Source organism: Falco rusticolus, chromosome 1 (genome assembly GCF_015220075.1).
Source record: "Falco rusticolus isolate bFalRus1 chromosome 1, bFalRus1.pri, whole genome shotgun sequence".
Classification (NCBI taxonomy): domain Eukaryota; kingdom Metazoa; phylum Chordata; class Aves; order Falconiformes; family Falconidae; genus Falco; species Falco rusticolus.
This window is the reverse complement of record NC_051187.1, coordinates 7,170,095-7,184,921: the sequence shown is the minus strand read 5'-3', so window position 1 is coordinate 7,184,921 and position 14,827 is coordinate 7,170,095. Positions and strand designations below refer to the sequence as shown.

The following is a 14,827-nucleotide window of genomic DNA, read 5'->3' as shown; positions in this document are numbered from 1 at the left end:
GCCGGGCGTGCGGGCGGGGGGGGCGGTCCGGGCTGGCAGCACCGCCCCGGGGGTGGGGTCAGTGTCAGCCCCGCCCCCCGCCGCCATGTTCACGGCGCCGCTGCGCCGGGCCTGCAGGTACAGGCGGGGCGGGCGGGGGGCGCGGGGGGCGGGGCGGGCTGGGGGCGCGGGGGGCGGGGCGGGCTGCGGGTCCCGGCTGGGCCCCTGCGGGCGGGGGGCAGCGATCGCCGCGGCACGCGCAGCCCCGCTGTATCCTCGCTGCTTCCCCCCCTGCCCCCCAGACCCTGCCCGAACCCCCCGCGCCCGCCCTGCACCTCCCGCACGCCCCCCAGTTGTGCTTCACCGCCCCGCGCCCCTCCTGCCCCTCCCCGTGACACCCCTGACTCCTTCCTGGAGCCTTCCTGCACCCTTACACCCCTCCTGTGTGCCCCAGCACTCCCTGCATCCCCCCGGATCCTCCCGAAGTCCTCCCTGCATCTCCCGCATTCCCCTAAATCCTCCCTGCGTCCCTGCACCCCCTGCCTGGCTTCACACGCCCCCTGCACCCCCCTCCTGCACCCCTGGGCCCCAGCGCTGTACCTCTGCCTCCCAGCACTGTGCCCCAGCCCTGCATCCCCGCATCTCTGCTCCCCAGCCCTGCATCCCTGCGCCCCTGCATCCCTGCTCCCCTGTATCCCTGCATCCCTGCTCCCCTGCATCCCTGCTCCCCTGCATCCCTGCGCCCCTGCATCCCTGCGCCCCTGCATCCCTGCATCCCTGCATCCCTGCGCCCCTGCTCCCCTGCATCCCTGTGCCCCTGTATCCCTGTCCTGCGCCCCTGCATCCCTGCGCCTCTGCATCCTTGTGCCACAGCCCTGCATCCCTGCATCCCTGCGCCCATGCACCCTAGCCCTGTGCCCCAGCCTTCCAGCCCTGCATCTCTGCACCCCTGCATCCCTGCGCCCCATCCCTGCACCCTGGCATCCCTGCACCCCAGCACTGTGCCCTAGGCCCCTGCACCCCTGCACCCCTGCACCCCTGCACCCCTGCATCCCTGCGTCCCTGCGCCCCTGCACCCCTGCATCCCTGTACCCCATCTCTGCACCCTGGCATCCCTGCACCTCAGCCCTGCACCCCAGCCCTGCGCCCCAGCCCCCCAGCCCTGCACCCCTCTGCCCTGCCCGGCAGCAGGATGATGTCTCCTGTCCCCTCCTGTCCCTCGCTCCCCTGGCCGCCCTGCCCGCACCCTGACCCCACACCCTGACCCCCCACCTACCCCTGCACCCACCAGAGGGATTTTCCTCTCAGAGACCACACGGGTTGAACCCCTCAGATGCTGCCCCCTTCCTCATGGCTGCCGGCTGTGCCCCCGAAGGGTGCTGGTGGGGGGCTGGGGGCTGGGGGGCAGGCAGCCCTGGCCATGGCAGTCCCCCAGCCATGCCTGCGCCGAGCTGGAGGAGAACAACCTCTCCTGAGCCTCCAGCAAGTGGGGAGGGCTTTGTAGGGTCCTGGGGGCACCGAGGTGGACTGAGCCCCAGCAGAGCCACTGGCCTTGGGTCAGAGAGCAGTTCCCCTGGCTCGGGGAGCACCACCCCATCCCGGGGCTGTGCTGGGTGCCTGCAGGAGCCGGGTGAAGGTGGTGCTGGTCTGGGACTGCTGGGCTTTGCTGTGGCAAGTGAGGAAGTGACGAGCCTGTTTGGCATCACAGGTGCGTGTTTCTGACGAAAAGTGTGACCATGGCCACAGGGGGGACAACCAGGCCCCCCAGCACCCCTCATCACACCAACCGCCTGATCAACGAGAAGTCCCCCTACCTCCTGCAGCACGCCCACAACCCTGTGGACTGGTAAGAGTGATGGGTATCTTCCTCCCCACTGCTCTCCTGGCATCCGTGGGGCTGAGGAACTCACTGCAGGTGAAGCAGCCTGGCTCCTGTGCAGCTCCCCACAGGCTCGGGGTCCACACTCCTGAGCTAGCTGGACTCCCCAGCTGTCCTGAGTGCTCCCCACCAGGCCGCAGCTTCTTGGGCAGCTTTAGAGGAGCCCCAGTCCTGGCAGTGGTGACCCCTGAAGCTCCTTTCTTGTCTTCCCTCCACAGGTACCCTTGGGGGCAGGAAGCCTTTGATAAAGCAAAGAAAGAAAACAAGCTGATATTCCTATCAGGTAACCAGAAAGAAGGCATAGTTCATTTTCCCACCTGGTGGTCGGTAGATGACCAGATAAGTGGGGCTGGTGTGTGGGCAGCCACGTAGGTAAGGGCACACACCAAGCTCTAGTTCTCTGCTGCAAGGGGAGGACCAGTGCTTTCACAGGTGCCTCAGAAGATGGGCTGCATGAAGGACCAGAGTCCTTGGCTAGATGTTAGGAGCAAGAGCTGGAGAGCCCAGAAGGCCCTGCCTTTCTCCTCCGTTGCCTCTCTAGCTGCTGGCCGTAGCGGGGCTCCCCACCTCTGAGCCATCTCCCCATAACGCGTGTCCTGCTCCCTGCAAAGGGCTGTTCCTCACTCGCCTGAGCTTGTTTTCAGTTGGCTACTCCACCTGCCACTGGTGCCATGTGATGGAGGAGGAGTCCTTCAAGAACAAGGAGATCGGGGAGATTCTGAACAAGAACTTTGTGTGCATCAAAGTGGATCGTGAGGAGCGGCCAGATGTGGACAAAGTGTACATGACCTTCGTGCAGGTGAGGGAGGCAGGGCTTGGGGGGCTTTGGCTGGCTCTCTCAAGGTGAGCTTCATGGTTGTGTTCCTCAGGCAAGAAGAACCAGTGCGTGGGGTGGTCTGCATGGGGCCATGTATGATCATGAGGATGGAGGGAGGCACGCGTCTGTCCTCAGTTGGATGTGCCGGGGGGGTACAGAGCCGAGGGTGCCCCTGGTGTGACCGTGCTGCACTCGTGATTTGGCTTTCAGGCAACCAGCGGTGGAGGTGGCTGGCCAATGAGCGTCTGGCTGACTCCAGACCTCAAGCCCTTTGCAGGGGGAACGTACTTCCCTCCTGAAGATGGAGTTCATCGCATTGGCTTTCGGACCGTGCTGCTCCGGATCGCAGAGCAGGTATGGAGCAGGAGTGGTGGAGCAGGCAGTGCTCCGCCGAAGGGGCCATAAGGAAATTGGTCTGGGCTTGGGGGTGGCTGAGTTGGGAGATACAGCCCTGAGAAACAATAGCCCAGGGAGCATGTCAGAGCTTGACTGGGTTAGGGGTAGAATTGAACTGATCTGGGGAGGACAACCGAGAACTGAAGGTGCAGTTTGCACTGGTGCAGTGCTGGAAGCAGAAAGAGGGACAAAACCCAGAAGAACTGACTTTCTCACTCTGCATCTCAGTGGAAGGAGAACAAAGATGTCCTGTTAGAGAGCAGCCAGAAGATCCTGGAAGCATTGCTATACAGATCTGAGATCCGTGTGCAGGGCCAGGCATCACCCCCACCGTCCAAAGAGGTGATGGCCACCTGTTTCCAGCAGCTCTCCAGGTCCTATGATGAGGACTATGGCGGCTTTTCCAAATCCCCCAAGTTCCCCACCCCAGGTCAGTCTGGCCTCTGCTGCTGAGCCCTGCCGGGGGGCAGGCAGCACCGGGGGGGCAGAGGCTGCCCCACAGCCTCTCACTTTCTCCTTGTTTCCAGTGAATTTGAATTTCCTCTTCACGTACTGGGCCTTCCACCGAACAACTCCAGAGGGTGCCCAGGCACTGCAGATGGCTCTGCACACCCTCAAGATGATGGCCCATGGGGGCATCCATGACCACATTGGGCAGGTAGGAGGAAAGCCTCGGGGGTAAACCCCGGGCATGCCCATGAGGTGTGGGGTGGAGACGTGTCCGCTTGGTCTTTGCAGGGGTTTCACCGCTACTCCACCGACCAGCACTGGCACGTCCCGCACTTTGAGAAGATGCTGTACGACCAGGGGCAGCTGGCAGCTGCGTATAGCAAAGCGTTTCAGGTACAGGGAGCTGGGGAGGGCTGGCAGGGCTTGGGGAGCAGCTTCAGAGCCTGTTCCCCAAGATGTTGCCCATTCCGTGGGCATCGAGTGGTCCCATACTCCCCTTCATCTACTGGTGTTCATCCAGAAACACCGCACAAATGCGTGACAGTGTAGCCACAGGGTTTTGAGCATAACAGGGGAGGAAAGAGCCTTCTGGCTGGTCTGTGCACATCAGCGAACACCTGCTGCTGCCTCTGATGTTGGTGTAACTCCAGGGTGACCCTCCAGTGCCCACAGATTTCTATCAAAGATTTTACTCTGAATCCATCTGGCATTTAAAATCCCTGGACTTTCAAACGTGTTTCCCCTCCTTTGCCAGCTCTTTAAATCTGGATCTGTTATTATATCTTGCTGTGTTTCTTACCTCACCCTTGTAATGCTGACGTCCACCCCTTGCCTTCCGCAGATCTCTGGCGATGAATTCTTTGCTGATGTTGCCCAGGACATTCTACTCTATGTCTCACGGGACCTAAGAGACCAGGTAGGTTGTTCCCTGAGCTGGGCCAAAAGGAGCCGCTTACCCTGCCCTGGGATGTGGCACTGGGACGCTTTTCCCTCCCTCCCTTCCCAGCAGAGCTCAGCCCAGTGATGGTGAGCTGGCTGAAGGTGCTGTCCCAGCAGCTGGAGGGTCTCTCTGTTGCTCTTTTCCCAGGCAGGAGGTTTCTACAGCGCAGAAGATGCAGATTCCTACCCCACCACAGCATCTGGAGAGAAGCGAGAAGGAGCTTTCTGTGTGTGGGCAGCCGAGGAAATCCGGGCTCTCCTTCCTGACCCTGTCGAGGGGGCTATGGAGGGGACGACCCTGGGAGATATCTTCATGCACCACTACGGAGTGAAGGAGGCTGGCAATGTGAACCCCTTGAAGGTGAGGGAGAGCAAAGACCTGCCTGGTACCAGGAGCATTGGTGGGGGACCTGCACCCCTGGGCATGGGGGGGTGGCAGAGCAGTCCCAAAGCACCTGGGATCTAACCCCTCCTCAGCCCAGTGGTGTTCACAGAGCAGGGCTCTCCTTTCAGGACCCCCATCAGGAGCTGAAAGGCAAGAATGTTCTTATTGTCCAGTGCTCCCCGGAGCTGACGGCGGCCCGGTTTGGGCTGGAGCCGGGGCGGCTGGCTGTCCTGCTGCAGGAGGGCCGGCGGAGGCTGTCAGCAGCCCGGGCGCAGCGGCCGCGGCCACACTTGGACACCAAGATGCTGGCGGCATGGAACGGTGAGGAGGGGTTCAGCTCCGGGGATGGGTGCCTTGGCTGCACCCCTCCGCCGCTGCCCGGGGCCAGCATGGTTTATGGTTTTGGGGGGCTTGTGGCAATGAGTCCTGCTGGGACTGGGCAGTCTGCAATGGAGGCGGTGGGTGGGCTGGGATGCGGGGCACAGCCCCCCCACCTGCAAGCCGCGGGGCTGCTGAGCATCAGGACGTTGCTCTGGCTTTATTTTCCTCCCCGGTTACCAGCAGAGAGCAGCAAAACCCTTCCCCTCGCTCAGCCTGCTTGGGCTCTGGGGAAGGGGGCTGAGCTGGGGGTTCAGGACCCAGGCAGAGCCCATCTCCAGTGCTGCGGTAGCAAGGGGACCCCAGCTCTGTGGCCGTCTGTCTGGGTGTCCTGCGGCACGTGATAAATGCAGCACCCCAGGCACTGTTCCCAGCAGTAAACGCCTGTATATCTGGGTCTGGAGCTGGTGTGCACTGCAGCTATGCCATGTCCTGCAGACGAGAAGATTCTTTTAAGCCCTATTTCTGCCTGCAAGTGAAGGCTTAGCTCCTGCTGGCCTTGCAGCGCTCTGCCCTTCCCTTGGGTGACAGCAAGTGATGTTCTCAGTGGTTTGAACTGAGTGGAAGAGCTGATGGCTGAGCCCTGACCTGCCTTAACCATCAGGGAGGATGAGCTTCGGGCTGAGCATTCTTCAAAGGAAAGGCTGGTACCCTGCCCATTCCTTGTGCCCCCCCGAGCCTGTCCCCGTGTCTGTGCTATGCAGGGCTGATGATCTCGGGCTTTGCCCAGGCTGGGGCAGCCCTGGCCAAGCAGGAGTATGTGAGCTGGGCTGCGCAGGCAGCTGCCTTCCTGAAGAGACACCTCTTCGACCCCGCCAGCGGGAGGTTGCTGCGGAGCTGCTACGGAGGCAAAGACGGCACGGTGGAGCAGAGGTGAGCAGTGGTCCAGAGTGGCTACAGACCGACTGGACATGCTGCAAGTGCTGCCCAGGCCCCCGATGGTCCCCATCCTCCTCTCTTCCAGGCAGGACTGAACTTGGAGTGAGGGAGGCTGTTCGCCTTTCGCAGAACTGCCTCTGGTGCGGTTTTGGATCGATTAGTGCCCCCCACCCAGTGAGGAGGACTTGAGGTCACATCCTTTCCCATTCCTAATCTTCCAAGTTGGCAGGAGCCTGCCCCTGCCCGTCCCTGCCGTACAGAAACCCAGGGCTGAGCCATGTGGTGGCTTGGCACAGCCCCTGCTTCTCTTGTGCTGAGCTCTGAGGTGGCATCTCCTTGGGTAGCAGCGACCAGTAGGGCTGTGCTGGCTGGGAGAACATTTCCCACCGGGCCAGTGTAGAGACCCTGATGCTCCTTCCCTGTCTGCCACTGCAGCACCGTGCCCATCCAGGGCTTCCTGGAGGATTACGTCTTCGTCATCCAGGCTCTCTTTGACCTGTATGAAGCCTCGCTGGAGCAGGGCTGGCTGGAGTGGGCCCTGCATCTCCAGCACATGCAAGACAAGCTCTTTTGGGACCCCAAAGGCTTTGCGTATTTCTCCAGTGAGGCTGGCGATCCCTCTCTGCTCCTGCGCCTAAAGGATGGTGAGCTTGGGGAGATGGCCACGCATGGGTTATGGTGTGGGGTGGCTTAGAGCAGGGGAGGTGATGCCCAGCTGGAGGACCAAGCAGTGGGGTGGTGAGGCATTGGGGTGGTGAGGCATTGGGCTGATGGAGGGGCTATTGTCCCCTGCAGACCAGGACGGAGCAGAGCCCACCGCCAACTCTGTCACTGTCACAAACCTGCTGCGAGCAGCTTCTTACTCTGGCCGTACAGACTGGGTGGAAAAAGCCGGTCAGATCTTGGCTGCCTTCTCCGAGAGGCTGCAGAAGATCCCGATAACCCTGCCGGAGATGGCCCGGGCCACTGCTGTCTTCCATCACACCCTCAAACAGGTACGGGCTGGGGCTTGTGTGGCCTACGGGACCTGCTGGTTGTGGGAGGGGTGTCCGATGGTGGTGTGGGTACAGTCACAGCTTTCTGTTACCTCCCTCCCTCCTGCTACCCTCGCTCTCCCCGGGCAGGTCATTATCTGTGGGGACCCCCAAGGAGAAGACACGAAAGAGATGCTGTGCTGCGTCCGCTCTGTCTTCAGCCCAAACCAGGTGAGGTGCCAGCCCTGCCAGCACCGCTGCTGTCACACTCCCTGCTGCCACCTGCCCTCATCCTTTCTACCAGTGCAGCTATAGCGTCCATCCTCTTCCTCCTCTGTCCTGCCTCCCTTCTGGGAAGCGTCCTATCCTTTTCATATCCATAAGCGCAGCCAGCAGGGCCACGGCTGAGCCCCTGCACGCCTCCCCCTGGCACAGTGCACTGGCAGCCCAGCCCAGAGAGCGGCTGCAGTGATGGCTGATGTTGCTGCTGGCTGTTTACACTGCTCTCAGCCTAAGCGCAGCATCCCCAGCGCTGCTTTCCCAAGGGGAAGCCTTTCATTCTGGTGCGGACGTGTCGTGCCCGGTGTGGATATGTCATGCCCAGTGCAGATCCAGCCAGTGTCTGGGTCACCTTGTGCCTGGAGCCACCCTTGCATCCTTGGGAAGTCTCCGGCTGGGGGTACCCCCACCTGGGAGGGGCTGGCTTTTTCCGAAAGCTTTGCCCCTAGCTGTGCTGTCGCTGTGCACTGGGGTTACTGCCTTGCTCTGCTTGTCTGCATCCCGGCTCAGAGATGCGTCACTCCGTGCATCCCACGGAGGGGCCGTGCTGCCTTGGGGACGGAGCTGTTTGCTGCCCGTGGAGCTGGCAGGGAAGGACAGTGTGGCAGCTGGCGCCTGTCACATTTGGTGGGCAGCGTCTCTGCCCTGGGGACGGATGGCTGGCACCTTGGCAAGGCTGCCCAGCGGAGGGAAGCAGGGCTGGGCTGTGGCGTGGCGGCTCAGCATTTCAGCCTCTGGGCCGGATTCATCCCTGCCTGGTGGGGTCCTGGTGCCAGGGACTGGCACGCTGAGCTGCAGCACGTGGGGAGCTGGCACTGAGGCCAAAGCACCAGTTTCCCTCCGTAACCCCAGCTGGGGTGAAGTGGGGAGGGCTGAGCCATCAGCATGGGATCCCCTGCTCTGTCCTCACGTTAGCTCAGCCCAGAGGCTTTCATCCCTGACCCTCTGCCTGCGTGCCCAGCGGTGTTTTAATGCCAGTGTTGGAGGATGGTCACGACTTCTGCCCAGCAGCACGGGTGGGGGATGCAGCTCTCCATCCTTCCTCCGCTATCTCCTCTCCAGCAGCACCCAGCCATGCCGGTCCCTGTGCTGCATGTGAGGCCTCTGCTCCCACACTTCCCCCTCTCCCTTGGAAGGATTACAGCGGGTGACCCAGTTTGCAGGGATGGGAAGCGCCGTGGTGGCAGCAGGGGAGCCCAGCACCGCTGCTAGGAACCCGCTCCCTCTCCCTGCGCTGGCTCAACTGTCAGCGCCCTGCGGCCGCACGGGTGGTGGGGGATGCAGCCGGCAGCTTCGGGGTCCTGAGCACAGCAAATAGTGCAGCCATCGCCTCTCCTCCCATGTGGTTTGGTTCCCTTCTGCTAAGCTGGTAACAAACCTGGCTGGTGGGGATGCTCACTCACCAGGGGCAGGTCCATCACCCCCAGGCTGTTGCCTTCCTCAGGGTAGGGAGGAAGAGGAGGGCTGGGTGCTCTGGATGGATATTTCCATGGGAGAGTGAAGCTGTGAGGTGCTCGGGAGCTGCCCAAGGACAGTGATGCCTGCCCAGGCTGGGTGTAGGGGGGCTGCACTCGGAGAGCCATGCAGGGGGGCTGCAGCTGGATGCTGGCAGCAGGTGAGGGGGGGCTGTTGTGTGTTCCCTCTGTTGTGGTGGTGGGATGGATCAGAGGCTGTCCTGTTTGGCAGCCTGGGTTTGTTTCCTTGGAAGAAGGAACATGGCAGGAGGGGAAAGCTGCCTCCCCAGAGGAGCACAGCCCCCCAGGCATGTGTCTCCGCTTTCCCAAGCAGGAGTGGTAGGAGCTGAGCTCCTCCTTGAGCTTCAGCAGCCCATTTCCCTCCTGCTTGTTCCTGCCTGCGCTGCTGAGCCTGGCTCCAGCAGACAGTGTGTCCCGTCGTGGCAACAGCTGCTTCTCCTTGCTGTCACCAAGGCCAGGGGTGGGCGGTTGGGTCTCTTCAGCATCATCTGGGTGGAAGGGAGGGTGACAGAGGGGGCAGAGCTTCCCCTGAGCCGTCCTGCCCAGGCTTCCCCGGTGCATCGCTGATTCCTCATGGACAGGCTGATCTCTGGCAGTAGTGATGGCTCCTCACTTTGCAGAGGTGATGGAGAGAAGGGAGGAAATCCCACTGCTCAGAGGGTAGCACTGCCCTGGGGAGCAGCCTGCCACCTCACAACAGCCATCCCTCTTTCCGTGCTGCATCGCATGGAGATGTGGATGCTCCTTTCCCACCCGCCTTCACCCCCTCCAGCTGCTCCCCAGCTCTCCTTCCCCAGCCCCAGAAGCTGCCCAAGGCAGAGCAGCGCTGGGTTGCCCTCTCCAGGGATGCAGCAGCTTTGGGAATCAGCTTTGCCAAGGAGTTGGGGCAATGTCACTGCCATGTCCCCTGCCGCCCCTGGTCCCTCAATGCCAGCAGGGCACTGGGGGCTAGGCTCGTCTGCAGGAACACAATTAATTAGGTCGTTCCAGTAATTAATTCCTTACAAACCTCACATTGAATTCCTTGCTGTAACAAGATGCCGATGATAAAATGGCATCAAGGCCGCAGGTTTAAATGGACCCTGTGCCTGGAAGAGCCTCTGCCACAGGCAACTGTCACAGGGATGCAGGTGCTCCGGGGGTGGTGCCGGCAGCTGCTCCCCTGGGTGTCCCGGTGCGGGGAGTGGAGAGGGTTGGATCCCTGCTCTGGGGCTGGATCCTGGCTGCTGGTATAGATCCCTGCCCTGTTAATGGTCTTTAGGGTAATTATGAAGGATCCCATTATCTCCTTGGCTGCAGAGCGCTAGCCTGCTGCTCGCCTTCATCCTGGCCCTGCGAGAGGACCTTGGGGAGCTTGTGAGAAAAATGAATAATGAATTTCAGATTGGACATGAATTGGTAATTAATCACTCCTGGAATTAATTCCAGACAAAGGCAAGGGGGGAGGAGGTTGAAGGGGGGGAGCAGGAGGCAGGCAGGGAAACAGGCTGAGCCAGAGCTGGGTCAAGGCAGGGGCTGAGCGGGAGATGTGGGCTGATGGGGGACAGGAGGGGACTGCAGCAGCTGTTATCCTGAGCAAGGGCATGGGGACACAGTGACCACCTGGGGACAGAGCGGGCCAGGCTGCACGGGCATCCGTGCCAGGTGTCACGCTGAGTTTGCTCCTGGCCCCCGGGCTGGTGGCAGAGGGTGCTGCACACTGGGCAAGTGGTACCACGGTGGGAGATGTGTGTGCTGTAGGCAGCAGCATTTGGTGGTGGTATCCCTTGGCAGCAGTGTGGTGAGCGGCATGAACATGTGATGAGTGTGTCAGTGCTCAGTGGTCACCTCGGTGGGTGCACATGCAGGGCTGGGGCCAGGGTGGGCAAGGGAAAGCCACCTGCTCCAGCAGCAGGATGCTGGTGCCATGCCTTGGGAAGGGCCTGCGTTTTGCTCACCCCTTGCATCTGTGTCAGCACCAGGCTCCCTGCCAGCTCTTGGCCTTTCCCCTGATTAGCCCGGAAGCCCTGAGGCTTTAACAAACATTTTCCCTTTCAGAAAAGCTAATTATCACAGCAGCCCTGTCATCACCCCTAGCTGGTACTGCCGTATCAGCTGTGAGAGCGGGTCTTGAGTTTTTTGGGAAGCGCCTGGTGGTCAGGAGGAGCTGGGCTGCGGCCTGTGATGGGGTGATGCTGATGCTGGTGCTGCCCCTGGGCTGAGGGGGGTGTCCCCAGGGAGCCAGCTGGCTTGGGCAGCCCCCCTCTGGGCTGCTGTGTGCCAGTCCCTGAGCTTCATCCCTGGCTGCCAGGGGTCCGGAATGGAAAAGGGAAGCAAAGCTGCTGGGGACCATGTGCCCCCTCCGGCACAGGCTGGGACCCTGGCAGAGGGCTGGCATGGGTCCCCTCAGCTCCCTGTGCCCTCCCTGCTTTGGGCGAGCGTGTGGGCGGATGCTGCCAGCACTTGGCGTGTCTGGGGTGGGGGGCAAGGAGCATCTGGCTGTGCTCTCCAGCTCTCACGGCTCCTTCTCCGGCAGGTGCTGATGCTAGCAGATGGAGACAGCACTGGGTTCCTCTACCGCCAGTTGCCTTTCCTTGCATCTCTGGAGAGGAAGGACGGGAAAGCCACCGCCTATCTCTGCAGCAACTTCGCCTGCTCCCTGCCCGTCACCTCCCTCCAGGAGCTGCGTGGGATGCTCGGCCCGTGAGCCCCGCGGCCCCTCTGCCTGCAGGAAGGTGTGGGGGAGACAGACTGTCAGGCCAGCCTGGGAACACGGGAGAGACGTGTGATAAAGCCACCCTGGGCATCAGCTGCCTCCTGGGTGGCTCCTGGCAGCGTGGCGGGGCCGTGCCCTGCCGCTGCTCGGGCGGCATCTCAGACTGGTGCTGCTTTCAGCATGGCCAGGGAACACTCACCAAAGAGCATCTCCTCCCCCTGCGCACGCGTTGTTCCTCACCTCTTCTCGCTGAGGAAAAGGAAAACAAATTAAATATAAATCCCAGTGTTAATGGAGAAGTCAGATGGGAAAACTGTTAGGGTTCCTATAGCAACCCAGGGTAACATCGTCAAAAGCACCTGGATGACTTGGGAGTCAAGTGCTTTTGAAAGTGTGACTGGTTACGGCAGGCACACTATTTTTCCATTACAGGGTAGGTTGTAACATACATTAAGTTAATATATAGTGCATGCAAAAAAGCTGCTGATTACCACAGCTGATGAAAACATGCCGCAAGACCCAGCCTAAGCACTTCCAAACAGCTAGTTCTGGCTTTGCCAAGGGCGCAGAGACCTGTTACAGTTCCAGAAAACACTTTTCAAAGTCTTGTTTTCTTTGTAAAAAGGCTGGTATCTGTGTCCGTGCTAGGATGGGGCTGTGCTGGTTCCCCTGGGACCTGCAGCCAGGTGGGGAGCTTCCCTGGGGAGGGGGTTGCTGGAGGGGCCAGGCTTGCTGTGGCTGGGGACACCGGGGCTGAGGATGGCAGGGCTGAGGACACCGGGAGATGGGGGAGATGGGGGGGCTAGCATTCCCCCACAGCCGCCCCAGGGTCCCATCACTGTGCCCCTGCCCAGCACCACCCGGCTGGGGGTCCTCAGCAGGGATGGCAAGCAGGGAGAGGTGTTCAACCTGCGCCTCGTCTGGGGCCATCAGCCCACCCTGCTGGGCAGGAGCCGAGGGGCTGGGGACCCCCGAGCCCGCAGGCAGCAGGGCTGGCAGGAGAGTGGCTGGCAGCTGCTCCATGCTGGGGGCACAGCTGGCAAGGCAGCTTGGCTGGGGCTGCCGGATGGGGTGCTCAGGGCTGCGGCTGTGCCAGCCTGGCCCCTGCCTTTGCTTGCAGAATGTTCCAGTAACAACACAAGAAATAACCCCTAAAATCATCTTTTGGGGCCAGTGTTTGAGGAGAGAGGTGTTTGCTCTGAACTTTCCCAACAAAGCCTAGGCTGGGCTGAGGGGCTCACCCAGCCTCACTGGGGGCTCGGCCGCATCCTGCTGATGCCAGCCACGGGGACGGTGCTGCCAGGCCTTGGCATCTCTAAATGCCAAGCAGAGGGACATAACCCACCCAGCAGAAGTGGAACACTTGCCAACCACACAAGTTCCCTTTGCTGCTGCATGAACTTTATTCTCCCTTTCTTTCCCATCATCCCTCCTCCTCCTCCTTCTCAAGTACCACGTTTTCAGCATCCCTCTGACACCCTGGGGCTCCCCCCACAGCAGCCCACACCCCGGCTGGCAGCGTGCCGTCATCTGGCAGCAAAGCGATGCTGAGCCGCACTGCCCACCGGCTTTCCAGTAGGTTGTGCCAGAATTTGGGGGTAACCAGCCAGGAGAAATGCCTTTGAAGTCAAAGAGGAATTTTGCACCTCATCTCATGAATGCTTTCTATGCTTGTGGAAGAGGAGGGATTTTTATTTTCTCTCCTCTCTTGGTTTTAAAAGCTGAAGTGTTTCTGGAAATTCAGCTGAAAATTGCTGTTTTGGCAGATGACTGGCTGCTTTCCCCTAGTGGTTTTGGGGTTTCTGTTTGGGTTTTTGTTGTTGTTGTTTGTTTGGGGGTTTTTTTTGTTGTTTTTTTAACTTGGCATCTCTACTGTGGGAATTGATTTGACACCCATCCTCATGACTGCTCGGAGCGAGTTAGTTGGTGCTGTGTCCATGCTGGGAGAGCATCCTCAGAGAGCAGGGCCAGTGCTGAGCACCTGTGGGGAAGCCCAGACATCTCAGGACCTGTGGCCAGCCAGGTCCATTGCAACAGCTGTCCCCGAGACGCCATGGGGCTGGGGACGACGTGCCAAGCCTGTTTCAGTGCCCACCAGCCGCCCGTGGCACAGGCACAGGGTGCCTTTCTCCCGTGCTGTCTTGCTTGTTGGCATGTCTCTGTAAGCAGCCGCTAGGCAAAAATGCGCTGTGAACCTCTGTCAGGATGAATTGAGCTCACCTCTCAGAAAAAAAAAATTAAACCAAAACAAAAAAGGAAGAAAAGTTTTCTGTAATAACTAATGGATGCTGTGGCACCTTGGTCCTCCGGGCGCCTCCGCCTCGCTGCTGCCCGGGAGCTGGTGGCCCCATCCTGTGAAGCCCCATGCTCTCTGCCCCATCCCCGGAGCCACCCGGCTGCTTCAGCCCTTCAGCTTTATGGCCTTGACAAGGGGCATTTTGCTCGAGTTCAGCTGCAGCTTGCCCCTCGCTGGTCCCCTCTGTGTCTCCCGGCCAGGCTGGGTGCTGGGGCACCCATGGGTGCTGCTCCTTGTTGGCCAGTGGTGCCAAAGGAGGGCCTGGCTGCAGGAGCCAGCACAGCCACGGTGATTTAAGCCTCCTGGCAATGCTTCCTTCCTTATTATTTTCCTGTCACTCACCCATGGATTTCACTGCAAATGCTGTTGATTTGCTGCAAGTGATGTTTTCTGGGGTGATTAACAGGAGATGGGGCTGGCAGGGTGCTGCTCAGCTGGCCCCGGCTCTCAGGAGGGTGCTGGTGCAGGGTCTTGGTGCTTGGAGATCCCATGCCACCTCACAATATCCATTTCCCTGACCCCTTCCCACATTCCCTGTGGTGGCAGATGTGAGGACTGCCGGGGACTCCCCCCGGGGCAGCACCGAGTCCCCATGTCCCACTGGTGGGGAGGCTCAGGGTGGCAGGAGGCAGCAGCCCGCGCTCCCCTGCTCCTCTCCAGCTGCAGATTTGTAAAAAAAAAATAAAAATGCATCAAATAACGGATGTGCTGCTTTTTCCCCACTAACACTTGGGTTTTGGTTTCTGGGCCAGCCTGGACACCAGGCTCTGGGCTTGCCTGGAAGCCCCAGCAGCCGCAGATAGGGAGAAGCAGGTTTTCCCCTTTCTTCTTTTTAATAATAAACCCCCCTCCTTTCAATGTTTTAATTTTTATTGCTTACATTGGGGTATCTGCAGTGCACCCCATCGCTCAACCCACCAAGGCAGGGTTGATGCTCATCGTGCCCTTCAGGGGGTCCAGGGCACACAGGGAGGGGGAGGCAGTGCCGGCGGCCACCCTTGCTGCT

The 14,827-nt window shown here is 60.6% G+C and overlaps 1 protein-coding gene across 2 annotated transcripts; it reads left to right on the top strand.

Moving 5' to 3' along the window:
- Positions 1–38: 38 nt before the first annotated feature.
- Positions 39–14,727, top strand: SPATA20 (spermatogenesis associated 20). 2 transcript variants are annotated; one of them, XM_037407303.1, is made up of 16 exons: positions 39–117; positions 1,688–1,825; positions 2,077–2,141; positions 2,503–2,657; positions 2,886–3,029; positions 3,300–3,501; positions 3,599–3,729; positions 3,810–3,914; positions 4,363–4,437; positions 4,609–4,821; positions 4,974–5,166; positions 5,928–6,096; positions 6,538–6,746; positions 6,903–7,097; positions 7,227–7,307; positions 11,346–14,727. In XM_037407303.1, the coding sequence occupies exons 1-16, from the start codon at positions 86–88 to the stop codon at positions 11,843–11,845; spliced, it is 2,607 nt and encodes an 868-aa protein (XP_037263200.1). In that variant the 5' UTR covers positions 39–85; the 3' UTR covers positions 11,846–14,727. The 2 variants fall into 2 exon arrangements, with proteins under 2 accessions (XP_037263200.1, XP_037263208.1); XM_037407311.1 differs by having other exon boundaries at positions 6,898–7,097; positions 11,346–11,626.
- Positions 14,728–14,827: the final 100 nt, after the last annotated feature.

What these genes read in the sequence shown, in the direction of transcription:
- SPATA20 (XM_037407303.1), top strand. Translation starts at nt 86, where the DNA reads ATGTTCACGGCGCCGCTGCGCCGGGCCTGCAG. An exon ending in TGCTCCGGATCGCAGAGCAG is followed by an intron (nt 3,030 to 3,299) that starts GTATGGAGCAGG and finishes TCTGCATCTCAG; the next exon opens with TGGAAGGAGAACAAAGATGT. An exon ending in CCCCAAGTTCCCCACCCCAG is followed by an intron (nt 3,502 to 3,598) that starts GTCAGTCTGGCC and finishes CCTTGTTTCCAG; the next exon opens with TGAATTTGAATTTCCTCTTC.